This window comes from Engystomops pustulosus, chromosome 8, assembly GCF_040894005.1.
Source record: "Engystomops pustulosus chromosome 8, aEngPut4.maternal, whole genome shotgun sequence".
In the NCBI taxonomy this organism is placed as follows: Eukaryota; Metazoa; Chordata; class Amphibia; order Anura; family Leptodactylidae; genus Engystomops; species Engystomops pustulosus.
The window spans coordinates 39474343-39492700 of NC_092418.1; the positions used below are offsets into that span (position 1 = coordinate 39474343).

The 18358-nt window shown below is 41.1% G+C and overlaps 1 protein-coding gene across 2 annotated transcripts in view; it reads right to left on the minus strand.

Moving 5' to 3' along the window:
* The window catches only part of CIITA (class II major histocompatibility complex transactivator), an 89062-nt gene extending 70980 nt beyond the window's left edge, over positions 1-18082 (minus strand). Inside the window, exon 1 of one of the 2 annotated variants that reach the window (XM_072120721.1) lies at positions 17992-18082. In XM_072120721.1, the coding sequence (XP_071976822.1) occupies positions 17992-18010 (19 nt within the window). In that variant the 5' untranslated portion in view covers positions 18011-18082. The remainder of the gene's footprint in view (positions 1-17991) is intronic. The other variant, XM_072120725.1, reaches the window with a different exon arrangement.
* Between the last annotated feature and the right edge of the window lie 276 nt (positions 18083-18358).

An 18358-nucleotide genomic window follows, 5' to 3' on the forward strand; every position in this document is an offset into this window, starting at 1 on the left:
ACTATGACATACTATGACAATTTTGGACAGCCCATATGATGATGTCATGTGTTTGTAAGCTTATGTTTTGTTGGCAACATCTGAGTTAATTAGAGACACACTTCTTCTTTGTGTAACATCATGGGAAAGTCTTAGTCAAGGAAATACCCTTGATATATAGATCAGGAATACCCTTGATATAAGATATCAGGAAGAGAATTGTGGCCTTGCACAAGTCTATTTCATCCTTAGGTGCAATTCTCAGAAACATGAAGGTCTCTTGTTTGTCTTTACAAACAATAACATGCAAATACAAAACAATATTGTAATGTCAAGCTCCATACCACTTAGGAAGGAGACAGGTTCTGTGCCCCACTGATGAACATGCTTTGTTCCGAAATGTGCGTTACAACCCAATGACAAAAGCAAATGTCCCTGTGAAAATGCTGGCTGAAGATGATAAGAGTGTGTAATTTTCCATAGTAAAACAAGTACTGTACTATCGCCATGGGCTGAAAGGCTACTCTGTCAGGAAGAAACCATTACTCCAAAAGAAGCATAACATGTCAGATTAAGGTTTGTAAATCTACACAGCAACAAAGACCTTAATTTTTGGAGAAACTCAAATGGAAATGTTTGGCCATAATGACCATTGTTACGTATGGAGGAAAAAGGGAGAATCTTCGAAGTGGCCATCACAAAGCTCTGATCTGAATCCTATTTGTGAGAAGCTGGTGGAAGGAGATCCAAAATGTTTGACTAAAGTTTTACATTTTAAGGGTAATGGTATCAAGTACTAATGAAATGTATGTAAACTTTTGATTTTGCAGAAAGTAGTAAAAATGCCTTAAAAATCTCTCACCATATTCTGGCATTTGGCAAATATAAATAACTTTGGTAATCCTAATTGACCTAAAACTGCAAAAGTTATTCTGATTTCATGTCAGATAGTGAGAAAAAAAACAGAATCTTTTTATATAGTGTATGTAAACCTCTGGATGCAGCTGTAGCTTGAACGCCAGACGAAGACGAAGAATTTTATCTTAAGATAATGAAAGAGGTTTTTTTGGAGTGAACTAACCCCTCCATTTTTCAAATTACACAACTTCCTGCAAAACCAGATTTTGTATATAGATTTATTTAGTGTGACTTTTTCAAGTTGAAAAAGTCTGGCGAAAAAATGCACTCCAGTCCCTTGGGACTGTTGTTGAGACCACTCTACCAAATCTGACCTACAAAATGCACTAAAACAGCTCCCAATCCAGTAAAAAATGAAATAATTGTCCTATTTATTTTGACTATAACAGAATAGTGTATTGTGATAATACACTACATTTTTTTATTGCCTTATCATAGAGATACTATGAACTTTTATCTTCAAACAAATGCAAATTAGCTTGGTTGTCGCAGATTATGAGGCAAAGTCTGTCATTATATGTAAGCTGCAAATTATATCTTAATGTCAATTTTAATATTGATTAAATATCGCCAAAATCTAAACTTTCAATTTGTTTTCAATTAAAGTAAATCACAATGTTTCCCATAAAAGTGGGAGATTTGTGTAAGGTCAAAGGGATTTTGAATAAGGACTATCACTACATTTTGCAATGCCATGCCATACCCTATGGACAGCGCATGATTGCAGCCAATTTCATCCTACAACAGTACAATGGCCCAAAGCCACTTCCAAATTATGCATGAACTATTCAGGGAAGAAGAGGGCAGCTGCTTTTCTATCTGTAATGGAGTGGCCCAGTCACCAGATCTCAACCCCATTGAGCTGTTTTGGGAGCAGCTTGATCATATGGTACGCAAAAAGTGCCCATCAAGCCAATCCAACTTGTGGGAGGGGCTAATGGAAGCATGGGGTGAAAATACTCCAGATTATCTCAGCAAATTACCAGCTAGAGGCCAAAGGTCTGCAATGCTGTGATTGCAGCAAAGGGATAACTCTTTGATGAATGCAAAGGTTGAAGGAGAAAATTATTGTTTGAAATGAAAAAAAAAATGTCAAACCTTGTCAATGTCTGGACTATATTTTCTTTGCATTTTGCAACTGACCCCAAACTTTTGAGCGATAGTGTATGTGCAAACAGTAATGAAGAACCATACATACATTTCTTTTCACTGCCAGACTGGAAAGTATTACCGAAAAAAACAAAACAAAATAAAAAGCTTTATTTTGTCAATAGTTAAAATATAACAACAGTATTTAAAAAAATTGAGAAAAAATTTGACAGCGATAGGGTAATACCACAAGTGCAATAAATATATAAAGGGGATTTATGGGTTTGTTGTGCTTGTTTTACCACCCATAAATTCGCATGTCCGTACTTGCACAATTTTCTGTCACGGGTGCTCCTACGACCCATGTCTTGGCTTGCAGACACACCCTCACCGTGACCCAGCAACCCAGCCACATCGACAATCACTTCTCCTCACTGCAGCGGCAGCTCTATGAAATTTAAAGAAGTCAGCCCACCACTTATTGGTGCTGCTGGCCGCCTGCCCTCATAAATAGACTGCCTTTTCCTTTGCCCCCAGCCGAATCTTTGCGCCTAGAGCCCTAGAGAAAGCTTGTTCCCTTATGATACCCTGTGTATTTGTTGTGACTCCCCGTTGTGACCCCGGTTACATTCCTGACTTCACTGCTCTGCTGCCAGCCCTGACCTTCTGCCTTGTACCTCAATCCAATCCTGTGCTACCTGTCCTAACCTCTTTGGCCACCACCGCAGGCAAAGTCACGTGGAACGACCTGGTGGTATCCCGTCGCTGCAAGTCCAACCTGCTTTGTGGCGGGCTCTGGTGAACCAGGTGTCGGCTTACATCATCGTCCGCGGTGGTTCAGTGAGTCCACTACCCCTGGTGCTTGACATTTTCTATGTCAAAATGGTGCGTGTAATTGTGCCATATTTGGCCCACTTATGGACATGCAACATTTTACATGCAAATAAGCACAACAAACCCCTAAGAGTTGTGATAGATTCTCCCATAGTGTCCACATTATTTGATTATAAATAATACAGCTATTAGATAATAAACATATATGTAGCAAGAACACAAAAGACTCCTAAATCTTTCTACTAAAGACATCAACCGTCGTGAGAAAAGTAATATAGAAAGTGCTAATCAGAAAATATAGAACATGCTTAATACATTACAAGGAGCCAACCTCAACACATTCAGCATTCTGTGCGTTGGGTACAACAATGGTGCATTATAATAAAGATGGTTTGGGCAGTCTTCCCCACTATTGACAGGTTCCTGCTACCAATAAAAGAATCAAATGTATCTGCATCTTTTAGACGCAAATTCAATTGATTGGGAGTTTGACACAGCAGAGATACTTACCTCCACGCACTTCCATCTGCTGGAGTCTAGGGAGATAGTAAATAAGTGAATTTGGAGGAAGCAGTATATAAACAATACATATGAAGAAATTAGGGTCACTGTACATTCATTAAATAGGGGAATTACAAATGGGTGTGGTTGCCATTTTTGTGCTTACATTGCTTGCAAAAGCGATTGTGAAGCTGTAAACCTAAATGTGCTGCTGTGGGTGCTTTGTTATCTGTTTTTGGTAGTTAATTTGGCCTGGGATCAAGGACGTGGGGAGGAAATCCCCGGTGCCCAAGAGAAAACAGAAGGGAAGAAAGGCGCAACAATCGTGTGATACAGTTGGACTTAATGGTAGGAGTAAAAGGAACAACTCTCACCTTGGTTCAGATGATATAGGCAAATAGAAGAACAAAGCTGCCGACCTCGAATTTCCACGTTCACTGATGGACCAGGATCCAGGAACGGTGAATGAATATCCTTTGTTGCCCGAGAGCGAGGTTGTGGTGGCGCTACGTATAGATTCCACGCGGGGGTCCAAATTTTTTGAAAGGATACCGCTTTAATGATACAACTTAAGATGCGACGCGTTTCAGCCCTGGACTAGGGCTTTCATCAGGCATAAAACATAGTGAACACTGAACTCATTATATCTAATCCTTTGACCGGGAACCCGGAAGTACGTATGCAAGATCACGTGAATTACCGGGGGTCAAAGTTCGAGTGTATTCCCCGTTTTTCAACGGGCTAATAAAACAATAAATTACATGGACCGTAACAGATGGAAAATCACTAAAATATCACACATCAATGGATTAATTAAAATATATGCTACTAATGTAAATAATGACAATAATAAAATAAATAAATAGTATATGAAAATACATAAAAACAAGGAGAAGCGAATATAAATATGAGGAGTCCTACTTATACACATATAATAGGAATTGCTGAAACTTTTTGTGAAACGTTTAGTGTCTCCGGTGTATTCGGATAAAGTTGGGAACCGGGAATTAACTTAGCTTGTATCCTACCTGACCGCTACGATGAGTGCGGAGGGTCAAAAAGGTGGAAGCGCGAGACCAAATGGACAGGACGGGACCGCTGGATAGCAGACCGCTACAGCGCGAGACCAAATGAACAGGACGGGACCACTGGATAGCAGACCGCTACAGGGGAAGAAGGGAGCGTCAATCCGAGGCACACTGGGATACCATTGGGGTAAGTGATACACCGTATTTTGGTTAATTGTTTTGAGTGGTGTAATTACGATCTCTAGTGAGAATGAACAGACAGGAACGCTATTAGGAGAACCGGGGAGGACCTAAATTGATTCGATGACTTCATTTAGTCCCTGTGGATATAACGTATTGAGCTTATATATCCAGTAGGACTCCCTTCGATTGAGGGTTTTCACACGATCAGGAGCATTTTCTGGAATTTGCTCAATCGGGGTGATTTTTATACACGAGAAGTCACCTCCGTGTGACAAAGTGATATGTTTAGAGAGGCTTTGCTTCAAAAAACCAATTTTGGTTTTGTGCCTATGCCCGTTTGTTCTCATTCTTAGTGATTGGATTGTGCGACCAACGTATTGTTGGCCGCACGAACAGTCAACCAGGTATATCACAAAACTGGATGAACAGGAAAGAGCATTTTTGATTTTAAATGTCTCACCGGTGTTTTTGGAGGTGAATGTTTTTGCTCCGCTGTTAATGGTGTCACAGCACAGACAAAGTTTGTGTCTGCACTTCGTGACACCAGAAGTGTCAGGTCTATGAGTGTATGTTTCCTTTTTATTAATTTTTACTCTGCTAGGTGCAATCAGATTTCTAATTGTTGTGGCTTTCCTGAATGTAATCCGTGGTTGTTTTGGGAGAATGTTCTGAAGGATCGGGTCCTTCATTAAAATACCCCAGTGTTTAGATAGACTCGTTCTTATTCTTCCATTCCCCCTATCTAAACACTGGGGTATTTTAATGAAGGACCCGATCCTTCAGAACATTCTCCCAAAACAACCACGGATTACATTCAGGAAAGCCACAACAATTAGAAATCTGATTGCACCTAGCAGATTAAAAATTAATAAAAAGGAAACATACACTCATAGACCTGACACTCCTGGTGTCACGAAGTGCAGACACAAACTTTGTCTGTGCTGTGACACCATTAACAGCGGAGCAAAAACATTCACCTCCAAAAACACCGGTGAGACATTTAAAATCAAAAATGCTCTTTCCTGTTCATCCAGTTTTGTGATATACCTGGTTGACTGTTCGTGCGGCCAACAATACGTTGGTCGCACAATCCAATCACTAAGAATGAGAACAAACGGGCAAAGGCACAAAACCAAAATTGGTTTTTTGAAGCAAAGCCTCTCTAAACATATCACTTTGTCACACGGATGCGACTTCTCGTGTATAAAAATCACCCCGATTGAGCAAATTCCAGAAAATGCTCCTGATCGTGTGAAAACCCTCAATCGAAGGGAGTCCTACTGGATATATAAGCTCAATACGTTATATCCACAGGGACTAAATGAAGTCATCGAATCAATTTAGGTCCTCCCCGGTTCTCCTAATAGCGTTCCTGTCTGTTCATTCTCACTAGAGATCGTAATTACACCACTCAAAACAATTAACCAAAATACGGTGTATCACTTACCCCAATGGTATCCCAGTGTGCCTCGGATTGACGCTCCCTTCTTCCCCTGTAGCGGTCTGCTATCCAGTGGTCCCGTCCTGTTCATTTGGTCTCGCGCTGTAGCGGTCTGCTATCCAGCGGTCCCGTCCTGTCCATTTGGTCTCGCGCTTCCACCTTTTTGACCCTCCGCACTCATAGTAGCGGTCAGGTAGGATACAAGCTAAGTTAATTCCCGGTTCCCAACTTTATCCGAATACACCGGAGACACTAAACGTTTCACAAAAAGTTTCAGCAATTCCTATTATATGTGTATAAGTAGGACTCCTCATATTTATATTCGCTTCTCCTTGTTTTTATGTATTTTCATATACTATTTATTTATTTTATTATTGTCATTATTTACATTAGTAGCATATATTTTAATTAATCCATTGATGTGTGATATTTTAGTGATTTTCCATCTGTTACGGTCCATGTAATTTATTGTTTTATTAGCCCGTTGAAAAACGGGGAATACACTCGAACTTTGACCCCCGGTAATTCACGTGATCTTGCATACGTACTTCCGGGTTCCCGGTCAAAGGATTAGATATGAGTTCAGTGTTCACTATGTTTTATGCCTGATGAAAGCCCTAGTCCAGGGCTGAAACGCGTCGCATCTTAAGTTGTATCATTAAAGCGGTATCCTTTCAAAAAATTTGGACCCCCGCGTGGAATCTATACGTAGCGCCACCACAACCTCGCTCTCGGGCAACAAAGGATGTTTTTGGTAGTTGACTTCCTTGTTAAACAATGTTGATGAATTCAACATGAATTTTTCCTCTGGTAGTGAGTTTCGTATTCACACTAGTGTTAAAGGAAACCTACCATTTGGAATGGCAGGGGTAAGCTGTAAGTACCGAGCACCAGCTCAGGGTGAGCTGGTGCCGGTACTTACTTTCGTTAGTGTTATAAACCGCGGTATCGCGGTTTTAACACTTTTTAAACTCTAGACCAGAACAGGCTTCGGCGCTGCGTGCCTACATAGGAAATAGCGGAGATGTTGCGCGCGCACGGTCGTGCGCAGCGCCGAAGCCTCTCCTGCTCTAAAGTTTAAAAAGTGTTAAAACCGCGAAACCGCGGTTTATAACACTAACAAAAGTAAGTACCGGCACAAGCTCACCCTGAGCTGGTGCTCGGTACTTACAGCTTACCCCTGCCATTCTAAATGGTAGGTTTCCTTTAAAGTTAAACCCTACCTCACCTTTCAATAGCAGTAGTCCATGTGTATGTACATGAGGAGTAATACTGTTTTCTGCATTATGGGACTTGCAATGTTCAGATCAGAAATTGTAATAATTGACACCTATAGTTTTCTAACATTGCAGTCAAGAACCTATCCAGTGCTGGGTAAGTGGAAGTCAACTAACCCTGCAATGTCCCTGCAGGTTACGGCCCTGCCTACAGTAGATAAAACCACCCTGATCAGGAACCTGCTCATTGACCCCAAGAGACCCTGCAAGGTGAGAAAGGAACTTACTTTGTCTGGCAGCTGCTGAATGGTAATAATAAGATGGTTATAATAAGAAGTCAGACAGGCCAGTTTTCAAGCATCGAAAGACAAAATACTGAAAAAAAAACTACAGATAAAAGACAGACATGCAACGTCAGACAGAACTTGGTCAAATCCAAGATGGTAGTGAGGCACAGAATCATATAGCAAGAGAATGGTCAAATCAACGTAGCAGAATAGAAAGCTATAGCATTAGATACAGAAAAAAGAATCACTGCAATAATTTGGAACTGGGCAGAATATAAATAGCCTAAAAAGGCAGCATTCAATCAAAGGCAGCCCTGGGTGTCGTTTTCACGCACAGAAGCCTGAAACCTGATCCCATTCAGAGCAATTCAGTGAGTTCTGTCATTTGCATATTATCATGTATATACTGAATTCCTATTATATCTATAATGTGTACAATAGAAGCCTTATATGCAAAATACGTGGACAATATACATAAAAATAGACAAAGAAGTTACACAGACTCATCTCATTGTGCAATGCTTGTTGTGTGGTTGTCAAACCAGTTCTGACTTACCAACATTATAAAAGTGTTATGTAACTCAATACAAAACCGCCAACTTCTTTCAGAACCTGATGAGTAGTTTTAATTTTTCATTCAAGTTTATTAAATGGTCCCCTTTGTCAACATTTTCCCTAAAACAGGAACACACACCGATTGGAGTACTGAAAAAGTACAAAAACTATTGGATCAACCAAGCATGAGGCCTTATATGTATAACTACCTCTATGGTGCAGAGCTGTTTGCAGTATACACCGTTTTATTTGGGCATGCCTGATCTAAACATAATTTAAAAAAACACATTGGCTCTTTGTCTTCTAAGTTGCAGTTGTCTAACTTGTTATTTTTTCTGTTTATGAAGGTACTGTATAATGTCACATAATCTGATACTGTGTAAGTAGAAGCCCCGTGGGACTATAGTACCGTACCGAGGGATGTTGTAAAGTTTTTATTTTTTTTTGTTTTTGGGGGGGTATTTCAGTATTTTGTGAGAAGTAAAGGTCACATCAAATACCTGTATCTAAACCATTGTCCTATCTGAATGAATTATGGCAAAAGAAGTTAAATTGGATAGGTGCCACTCCTAAATGAAGTCTATGGCAGAGGCAGATGTCACCATTGAAGCTTCAGTTTCAAGCATCTGTTGATGGGACTGTTCTACAAAAATATATAGTATAAGGCACTTACAGCATATGCTCTGGCTATTAAAGGTTATTATAGTGTCACGGGTGCTCCTGCAACCCTCCTCTCAGTGTTTTCCCAGTGTTTCCCTGTGTCCCCTCAGCGTGGCGGCAGGCGCTCTCACCTGTTCACATTCCGGCTCGTGCGTCCCTTCCTCCTAGGGTACATGAGCACCGGCTTCTCGAGATTTAAAGGGCCACCGCTACTTGGCGCTGGCCATCTGGCAATCTAATGAATAGCAAGCCTCTTCCCTCATGCCCTGCCGGATCTTTGTGCCTCCATGCCATTGAGAAAGCTGTGTTCCATGCCCTGTGCGTTTTGACTGATTTCCCGTTGTGACCTCGATTCCGTTCCAGACTTCACTCCTGTGCTGCCTGTTCTGACCTTCCGCTATGTCCCCGACTTTGATCCTGTGCTGCCTGTTCTGACCTTCCGCTACGTCCCAGACTCTGATCCTGTGCTGCCTATCCTGACCTCCTGCCTGTCACAGACTCTGCCTCGCAATTCTGTACCACGCCTTGGCCACCACCACAGACAAAGTCATGCCAGGAACGACCTGGTGGTACCATGCCACAGCAAGTCCAACCTGCTTTCCGGGGGGCTCTGGTGAATACCGGGTACCACTTCGACTCCAGGTGTTGGCTTACGTCATCATACGCGGTGGTTCAGTGGGTCCACTACCGCTGAATCTTGACATAAAGATTTAGATTCAGAGTGACAAGCAAGTATCACAGGGGCCATTAGGATTGCTGAAGGGACACACTATTTTATTTCCTAATGTTACTTCTTGTTGCTGTTGTCCTAATGCTTCTAGATTTTGTACATTGTAGCCCTCTAAGTTTTGTCCCAATTTGTACTGACTTCCCTTTTGTGCAGTTTGTATTTCTTCTACTTGTCTTTATCTCTTTGCTGTGCACATCTCAGTTTAGGGACTGCCGCCCAGTTGTTTCTTGCGGCTTAGGCTGGCATAGAAGTTGTGGGCATGTTGTAGCGGTTCTTTAAAAATGTTGCTATTTCTGGTGAAATCGGTAATCATCTCCAACTTATAGAAATATGATCTATGGAATGTTGTCAGTATTCTCCACTTACAAGTTGCTAATAAAATGGTATACAACAGACAGGAGGAAGAAGTCATAAATTAACACAGAATCTGATTTATTTTGATGCTTTCGTCTTCACTGGCAGGAGAAAGTTATTACACAATACGACTTCCACAGTGGAGGCTTTTAGTGAAGAAGAAATATCTATTTGTGGACAACTGTGTATTGCCCCTAAAGCCCCTAGAAGAGTGTAGTCTGCAATGAGTGGGGGGTAATTAGTCACTGCAGCATTGCGGCTGGCAGACTGTATTTGCTAGCACAGAGGAAGCCTTGCTGCTGGCATAGTCCTTGGCAGGGGGGTGCATTGGGGCTGGCATTTATCCTTTTGGATAGTCTTTAACTTTCTTACAGTAATGATAATGCCACAACTAGTTATTAAAGATAAGGCACAGAGGATACATTTTAAAATACTTTATTATGCAGCAAGACATACATAAAATTTGGTGCAATAAGAACATAAAAAAGACAAATCATGTGAACTCTTTTTGAGGAAGTTTACTTCCACTTTCAGAATTAGTATTTTGTTGTTTTTGAGGTTATTAACCCTCTCAGACAGTTTTCACCTTCAGGACAGATTTTTTTTCTTAATTTTTTACTATATTGGGGCTTATTTACTAAGGGTCGTGGGTTGGACTTACCGTTTTCGGGATTTGTACGGCTTTGGACTTGTGTTTAATGGGTGTATGCACTGGGATTGTGCCGCACGCGATCGGTTTTTGGCGCAGCTGCACTTGCTTCCATGCATCACAAATTGGGGGGAGGGCGTGCTGTCGGACGATCCGACTGATTCGGACTGAGCGCGGGATTTAACTTTCAAATTGTGACGCAAGACAACGCACTTACATGCACCAGGAAGAAGAAGGTCAACACATGCAGGATAACGGTCACACGATCTTAGTGAATAGCGGCACAGTGTATTATCGTCAGACAATGCACTTTCGGTGAATGCCATGGACCACGTTAGTAAATGTGCCCCATTGTGTTATCACAGCGATATTGTTTTTATTTTGTAGCTGTGACGAGTTGTATTTTTAAATGGTCTTCATTTAGACGATTAAGATAAATGGATTTTTTATTGCTAACATTTTAGGGTACTTTTGATAACTTTTTATAGTAATTTGGGTAGTCATGCTGGTAAAAAAAAGATCTGTATGCTTGACTATGACATTGGGGGCTTGCAGCAATCTGGAGACAACCAGCGAAGCACATGGGCACTCGCAGGGTGTGCCAGATTAAAGAGGACTGTGCAGTGGTCTTTATTATTTCGGTGCACTCACACTACGCACACTGCACTCTACACACTACGCACTCTGCACACTACGCACTCTGCACACTACGCACTCTGCACACTACACAATACACACACTGCACAATACACACACTGCACACTACGCACTCTGCACACTACGCACTCTGCACACTACGCACTCTACACACTACGCACTCTACACAATAGGCACGCTGCACAATATGCACGCTGCACACTACACACAGTGCACACTACACACTACGCACACTGAACAATATGCACACTGAACAATACACACACTGCACACTACGCACACACTATGCACACTGCACACTACACGCTGCACACTACACGCTACACACTACACGCTGCACACTACACACTACACACACTACACACTGCACAATACTTGCAGTTTGCCTCACTTTTAATAAATATGGGCCAATGCCTCATATGTAATTTCTTTGTAATTGAAGATTAACACAGAAACTTTGTAAACATGACTCATACTTCCAAATGTTTCACAGGTCACTGCTATAATGCTGACATGACTGAAGGTGTAGGAGCGGAGAATTGAGTCTGGTTATTATTTAATAACGGCCAATCTCATTATTCAGTGTAATTTACATGGGGACTTCCAAACTGTTCTACTCAGATTTGCAACACTGCCAACACTTGTGCAATAAATTGTTCCAGGCCATTAGGAATTTCCCTTTTAGTCTTACAAAAGATTCTACATACAGACATTCAGTACACATGTTATAAAATAAACAGCAATCACTAAACAGAGTATAACGCTTTGTACAGTATATTAGTTCCAGTTATGGGTTGTAAACATCTGTAATCCCTTTACTTTAGTAGAGTTGAAATCCTGAATCTTTTTAACCACCTCGGAACCAACTATAGACAAAATATGCGAGGGCCGGTCTAACCAGCACCCATTAGTGAGTGCCATCTGTTGGGCTCAGTCCATCTCACCCAAAGTCCAATGGGGGTTGAGGATAGTCCACAGTAACATCTTTCAACATGAGGAAATACTTTGCGTCTACCTGACTTTGCTGTAAGCCGTCACCAAACATGGTGAATTGTTGTGGTGATGGTGTTTACCTAATATAACCTTACTGTTACTGGCGCGACGTTGCGGCATAAAGAAACAATAGCAATAGGATTCCACTCCTAACATTATAATTACAAGCAGAGAATGCAGCCAAGACACTATGGATATACATACAGCTTCCAACTGGCCACATGAAGACATTGGGGCACATTTATTTACCCGGTCCAGTCGCGATCCAGCGGCGCGTTCTCCGACGAGGATTCGGGTCTGCCGGGATTCACTAAGGAGTTCATCTTCTTTGTCCCGGGGCATGTAAGTGCTGATCTTGCAACACAAATTCTTTTTTAAATTCCGTGTTTTTTTCCGAATCCGTCGGCTTGTCCGATGGCCACGCTCCCCCATTTCTGTCGCGTGAAAGCCGCCGCCGATGCGCCAAAATCCGATCATGTGCGCCAAAATCCAGGGGCTATTCGGCGCAAATTGGAAATCGTCGGGAAACCCGACAAAAGTGCGCGATTCAGACCCTTAGTAAATGAGCCCCATTCTTTTAATAAAGTGTGTTGGCCCAAAATGTATTCTTGTAATTGTATGAAATTCTTTATTTATTTTGTTACACCATGCATTTTAGGATACAATTCAGTTCCTTTATATCTGTCACTATATAATTTACTAATAAATAAAAAAAATATAAATAAATTAGCATCAAACACTTTTTATCCCAGATATCCTGCAGCAAATTTCTGTAGTAGAAAATACTGTAATAGATAAAATCTGTGTGTGTGGCTGTGCTCTAGTCTGGTTTTGGCTCCTTTATAAATTTGGATAATACAGTATTAAGAACTGATGAGTTTTATTATAACCAATGCTTAACTGAAATAAGCTGAAATTAAAATTTTACATGTTTTAAGTTTATTTCTGTTAATTTCTTTTATTCTTTTTTCCATTTGTTAACATTTTTTTTTAACCAGCTCCTTACTGCTGTATGCCTGGTACAGCAGCTTGGGCAGTATGGTGCAGGCTCATGGGCTGAGCTCTCTCCATACACGGCAGGTCTTAGCAGTATTATGCTCTAAACGGGAGATAAACAGCATGATGTTTAAACTGTGCACCCCAGAGTACAATGGAGCAATATGCATATGTATCTGTGAATACCCAAAAATTCAGACTGGGGTATGCTAATATGTAAATTATATAGGACAAAAGCGTACACACACACACTCACAAAATAAATAAACAATTAAAAAAGGAGAAAACAAAACATTGGCATGTTCTTCCATTGTACTCTGGTGTGCACAATTTAACCCTTTAAGGACTCATTTTGGCCTGAAGGCCCCATTTTTCAAGTCTATAAGTGGTTATAGCTTTGGAGTACTGTAACATATCCAGGGGATTTTGAGAATGTTTTCTCATGACAAATTGTACTTCAAATTAGTATAAAAATTTGGATGAAATCTTTTGTGTTTGAAAGCTGTTAGGCCCCCATAGCTGCTATTAGTTATCTATATTAGAGTTTGCATGAGGCAGACTGTAATATAAAAGCAGTATATGAACAGTATACTGCAATACAGTTGTTTTGCGTTATTGCATGAGTGATGAGATTCCCTTGGATACTAGTTAATAGTAGTATAAAATGAAAATATACAAAAAATATTAAATCACTCCCCCTTTTCCTAGAACACATATAAAATAAACAAGTAAAATAATAAACATGTTAGGTATTGCTGTGTCCAAAAGTGTCTAATCTATGAAAATATAAAAACTATCATTCCCAGTGATGAAGCCCTGTAAAGCAGAAAATACTGCCCAAATGTCTGAATTGCCAACACATAAAAATTTCAATAAAAATTATTCATAAGGTAGCACAGTGCCTACCTTTCTTGCAAAAAATTTACACTTTACATAGCTCCGTACACTGAAGTATGAAAAATACTTGTGTCAGAATATGGCATAACTATGAATTTTTACAAAAGATATAAATTTTTTTATTATTAAAAAATAATAAAATCTATATAAATTTGGTATCTCCGTGATTGTAGTGACCCATTGAATAAAGAGGAGGTCTTATTTGGACCGCACAAGAAAAGAGGTAAAAACAGTAAATATGTAAGAATATTGCGCAACTGTTTGTTTTTTCACAATTCTACCATCTTTTACATTTTTTTCCAGCTTCCCTATACATTGAAAAAAAACATAAAATGGACCCAGTAGAAACTACAATTTGTTCGACAGGTAACAAGTCATAATATGTCCCTATAAACAATATGGGCTGTGGAAACAGAGGGGTAAAATACGCAAAAATGGAAAAGGGCCCAGGAAGGAAATGGTTAAAAAAACCTGAAGCCATAACTAACATGAGTGACGGATATATAAAATAAGTTAAGTAATCATTAACATCCATCTATCCATTATACCTAGAATTTCATGGAAAAAATTCTGTAACCTACCGTTACATATTATAGAAATAATATGCCACCTGTCAAAATAGCAGAAGTACACTCACCGGCCACTTTATTAGGTACACCTGTCCAACTGCTCGTTAACACTTAATTTCTAATCAGCCAATCACATGGCGGCAACTCAGTGCATTTAGGCATGTAGACATGGTCAAGACAATCTCCTGCAGTTCAAACCGAGCATCAGTATGGGGAAGAAAGGTGATTTGAGTGCCTTTGAACGTGGCATGGTTGTTGGTGCCAGAAGGGCTGGTCTGAGTATTTCAGAAACTGCTGATCTACTGGGATTTTCACGCACAACCATCTCTAGGGTTTACAGAGAAAAAGAAAAAACATCCAGTGAGCGGCAGTTCTGTGGGCGGAAATGCCTTGTTGATGCCAGAGGTCAGAGGAGAATGGGCAGACTGGTTCGAGCTGATAGAAAGGCAACAGTGACTCAAATCGCCACCCGTTACAACCAAGGTAGGCAGAAGAGCATCTCTGAACGCACAGTACGTCGGACTTTGAGGCAGATGGGCTACAGCAGCAGAAGACCACACCGGGTGCCACTCTTTTCAGCTAAGAACAGGAAACTGAGGCTACAATTTGCACAAGCTCATCGAAATTGGACAGTAGAAGATTGGAAAAACGTTGCCTGTTCTGATGAGTCTCGATTTCTGCTGCGACATTCGGATGGTAGGGTCAGAATTTGGCGTCAACAACATGAAAGCATGGATCCATCCTGCCTTGTATCAACGGTTCAGGCTGGTGGTGGTGGTGTCATTGTGTGGGGAATATTTTCTTGGCACTCTTTGGGCCCCTTGGTACCAATTGAGCATCGTTGCAACGCCACAGCCTACCTGAGTATTGTTGCTGACCATGTCCATCCCTTTATGACCACAATGTACCCAACATCTGATGGCTACTTTCAGCAGGATAATGCGCCATGTCATAAAGCTGGAGTCATCTCAGACTGGTTTCTTGAACATGACAATGAGGTCACTGTACTCAAATGGCCTCCACAGTCACCAGATCTCAATCCAATAGAGCATCTTTGGGATGTGGTGGAACGGGAGATTCGCATCATGGATGTGCAGCCGACAAATCTGCGGCAACTGTGTGATGCCATCATGTCAATATGGACCAAAATCTCTGAGGAATGCTTCCAGCACCTTGTTGAATCTATGCCACGAAGAATTGAGGCAGTTGTGAAGGCAAAAGGGGGTCCAACCCGTTACTAGCATGGTGTACCTAATAAAGTGGCCGGTGAGTGTATATCTGAAAGATGAGCAGCAAATATTTAAAAAATTCAAGAGCAATTTGAAGGGATTAATTATACTTCTGTTATTCTCTTTTATGATGGATAAACATAACAGAAATAAAGACGTGAGATGGACTGGCCCTTCGCTGTGTGCTCTGATGTGAGAAGAATTTACTGGGTTCAGTGTCAGGCTTGCGGGTTGTGGATCCACTGGACCACTGCAGACGATGACTCAAGCCACTACCTGGGACCGGAGTCTAAGTGGTACCCGGTTTTCACCAGAGCCCGCCGCAAAGCAGGTTAGACAAGCTGCGGCGTGGTACCACCAGGTCTTTCCTCAGACGTGACTTGTCTGCAGTGGCGGCCAAGGTTGAGGTACAAGAACGGCAATAAATCTCGTGGTCAAAGTCCAGGCACAGGGTCAGGGCAGGCGGCGGAGATGTAATGTCATAGTCCGATCCGGGGTCAGCAACAAGAGGTCCAAGCAGATGGGTAAGGGAGCATAGCACACAAGACAGCAGCACGGAGGAACACTGGTACACAGGATGGGAACACGGAGGAGCTCAGGTAACACAGGAATGCAGGATACACAGGAATCTGCTAATCGCAGTAAAGCTTTCTCTCAGGCTGTTAGCCACAAAGATCCGGCAGGGCTTGCAGGAAGAGGCAGGCTTATATAGATTTGGGCAATATGGCCAGCGCCAATCAATGGCGCGCTGGCCCTTTAAATCTTGAGGGGAGGGGGCGAGCCGGGCCAGGTGAGACACGCTGCCGGCACGCTGGCGGGGGCTGGGCAGCACGGGTGAGCCCGCGACCCGCGATATGGGTCGCGGGACCACCCGTGACATTCAGCTACAGCTTTTTTCCTGCATGTTATGAACCTATGCTAAAAATGTGCAGGGTACACATTCAATGAGCCACCATTATTTACTCTGTTAATTAGTTATTACTATGTTTATTAAAAGAAAAACATAAAGCTGATGTAAAGTGAATTTAGAGTATACTAGAGATTAACTGACCCATATTTAAAATCCATGTCCGAGGTTTGGGTGCGTCCCGTGCAACCCGGATATATTGTTGGATTAGCGGCCAACCAAGCAAATTGATGCCCCCACCTACTAGTAATGGCTGTGATTGGCTTGGGGTGACACCCATGACTAATCACAGCCACGGCTAGTAGGTATTGGCATCAATTTGCCGGATTTGATGCACAGCCGCCAGTATATCTGGGTCATGTGGGACGCACCCAAACCCCAGACTTTAACTTAAAAAAGAATCTCGCTCATCTCTAGTAACAGGATATGAGATTGTTAAACAGTTTAATATGGATTTTACACAATCCTAATTTGTAGGGGAAATGTTGTTATTATATGTACATAATCTTATAACATTCTAACTAATTGTAAATCGTACCATCACCACTAGGAAATAATTGGTAACATGTTACCACAGGTGTGAAAACTCCTTTATACAACATCCAAATTTCAGAGACGTAAATGGACCCAGAACCGATGGATCTCAATATTCTGTATGAATATATATGATATTCTAAATTTTTACAACACATTTAATGGGAAGTTCTCTTCATTAGCTAAACACAGGTTATTTGAGTGATCATTTCACATACATTAGGCCGGAATCTGTCACTGCAGCCAGTCCCTGGGTTACGTACAAGATGGCTTCTATAGGTTTGTCCTTAAGTCAAATATGTATATTTTATAATTGCAGGTGCAGAAAAAAAAATTTCCCCAGTGACAATTGGAGCTACTTATTTTTTTGCCTCTAGAGAGCTTCACCAGAGAACACAATGGACAGAGAGGTCCATCTTTAACTAGGGGTCGTCTGTAAGTCAGGTGTCCATAAGTAGGGGACCCCTGTATATTTTTTCCTCAACTGGACTGAAATTAGACAACAATAATACTTCTAATAATAAAATATATAAGTAATAATATAATTGTTACTAATAATAATAATAAAAATGTATACCAAATCTTTTTAGAGAGTTAAAGACACAAAGTAACAGATATTCTAGGAATTCTTACAAAAAATAATTTTCCAACCTTAGAGACCTGAAACCTAGTATAATATGTCCAAATACAATCCCTGATTTACAGCTATCCAGGTGTCTGGATAAAACAAGGTGGTAGATAATAATGTAGTACAATATATTTGATTATTTAATGTCATTCGTACCTTTTTGTAGAGAGGACATCTAGGTGTTGCTCCTATGGCATATGATGTGCTGGAGGAATGATATGAGCTCCCGGTGACGGGCGTGACTACCTTCATTACAATGGAAGCATTTGATTTAAAAAATCCCCAGATGGATTTATATCCGACAGAATGGATATAACCTGAAAATGAAAGTAATACAGGGCATGAGGAGCTCCCAACAATTTACAACATTTCAAGAGACTGGAAGTACCTGGAAGGTCCAGCCCATGGCTACAGGGGTAATAAAGCTCTAGTTTTATTAACACTTTCATTTTGTCGAATTCAAAAGGCCAGAACTCTACAGAACTGTTGGTGGTAAGCCGTTACCATACAAGACCATCCTGGT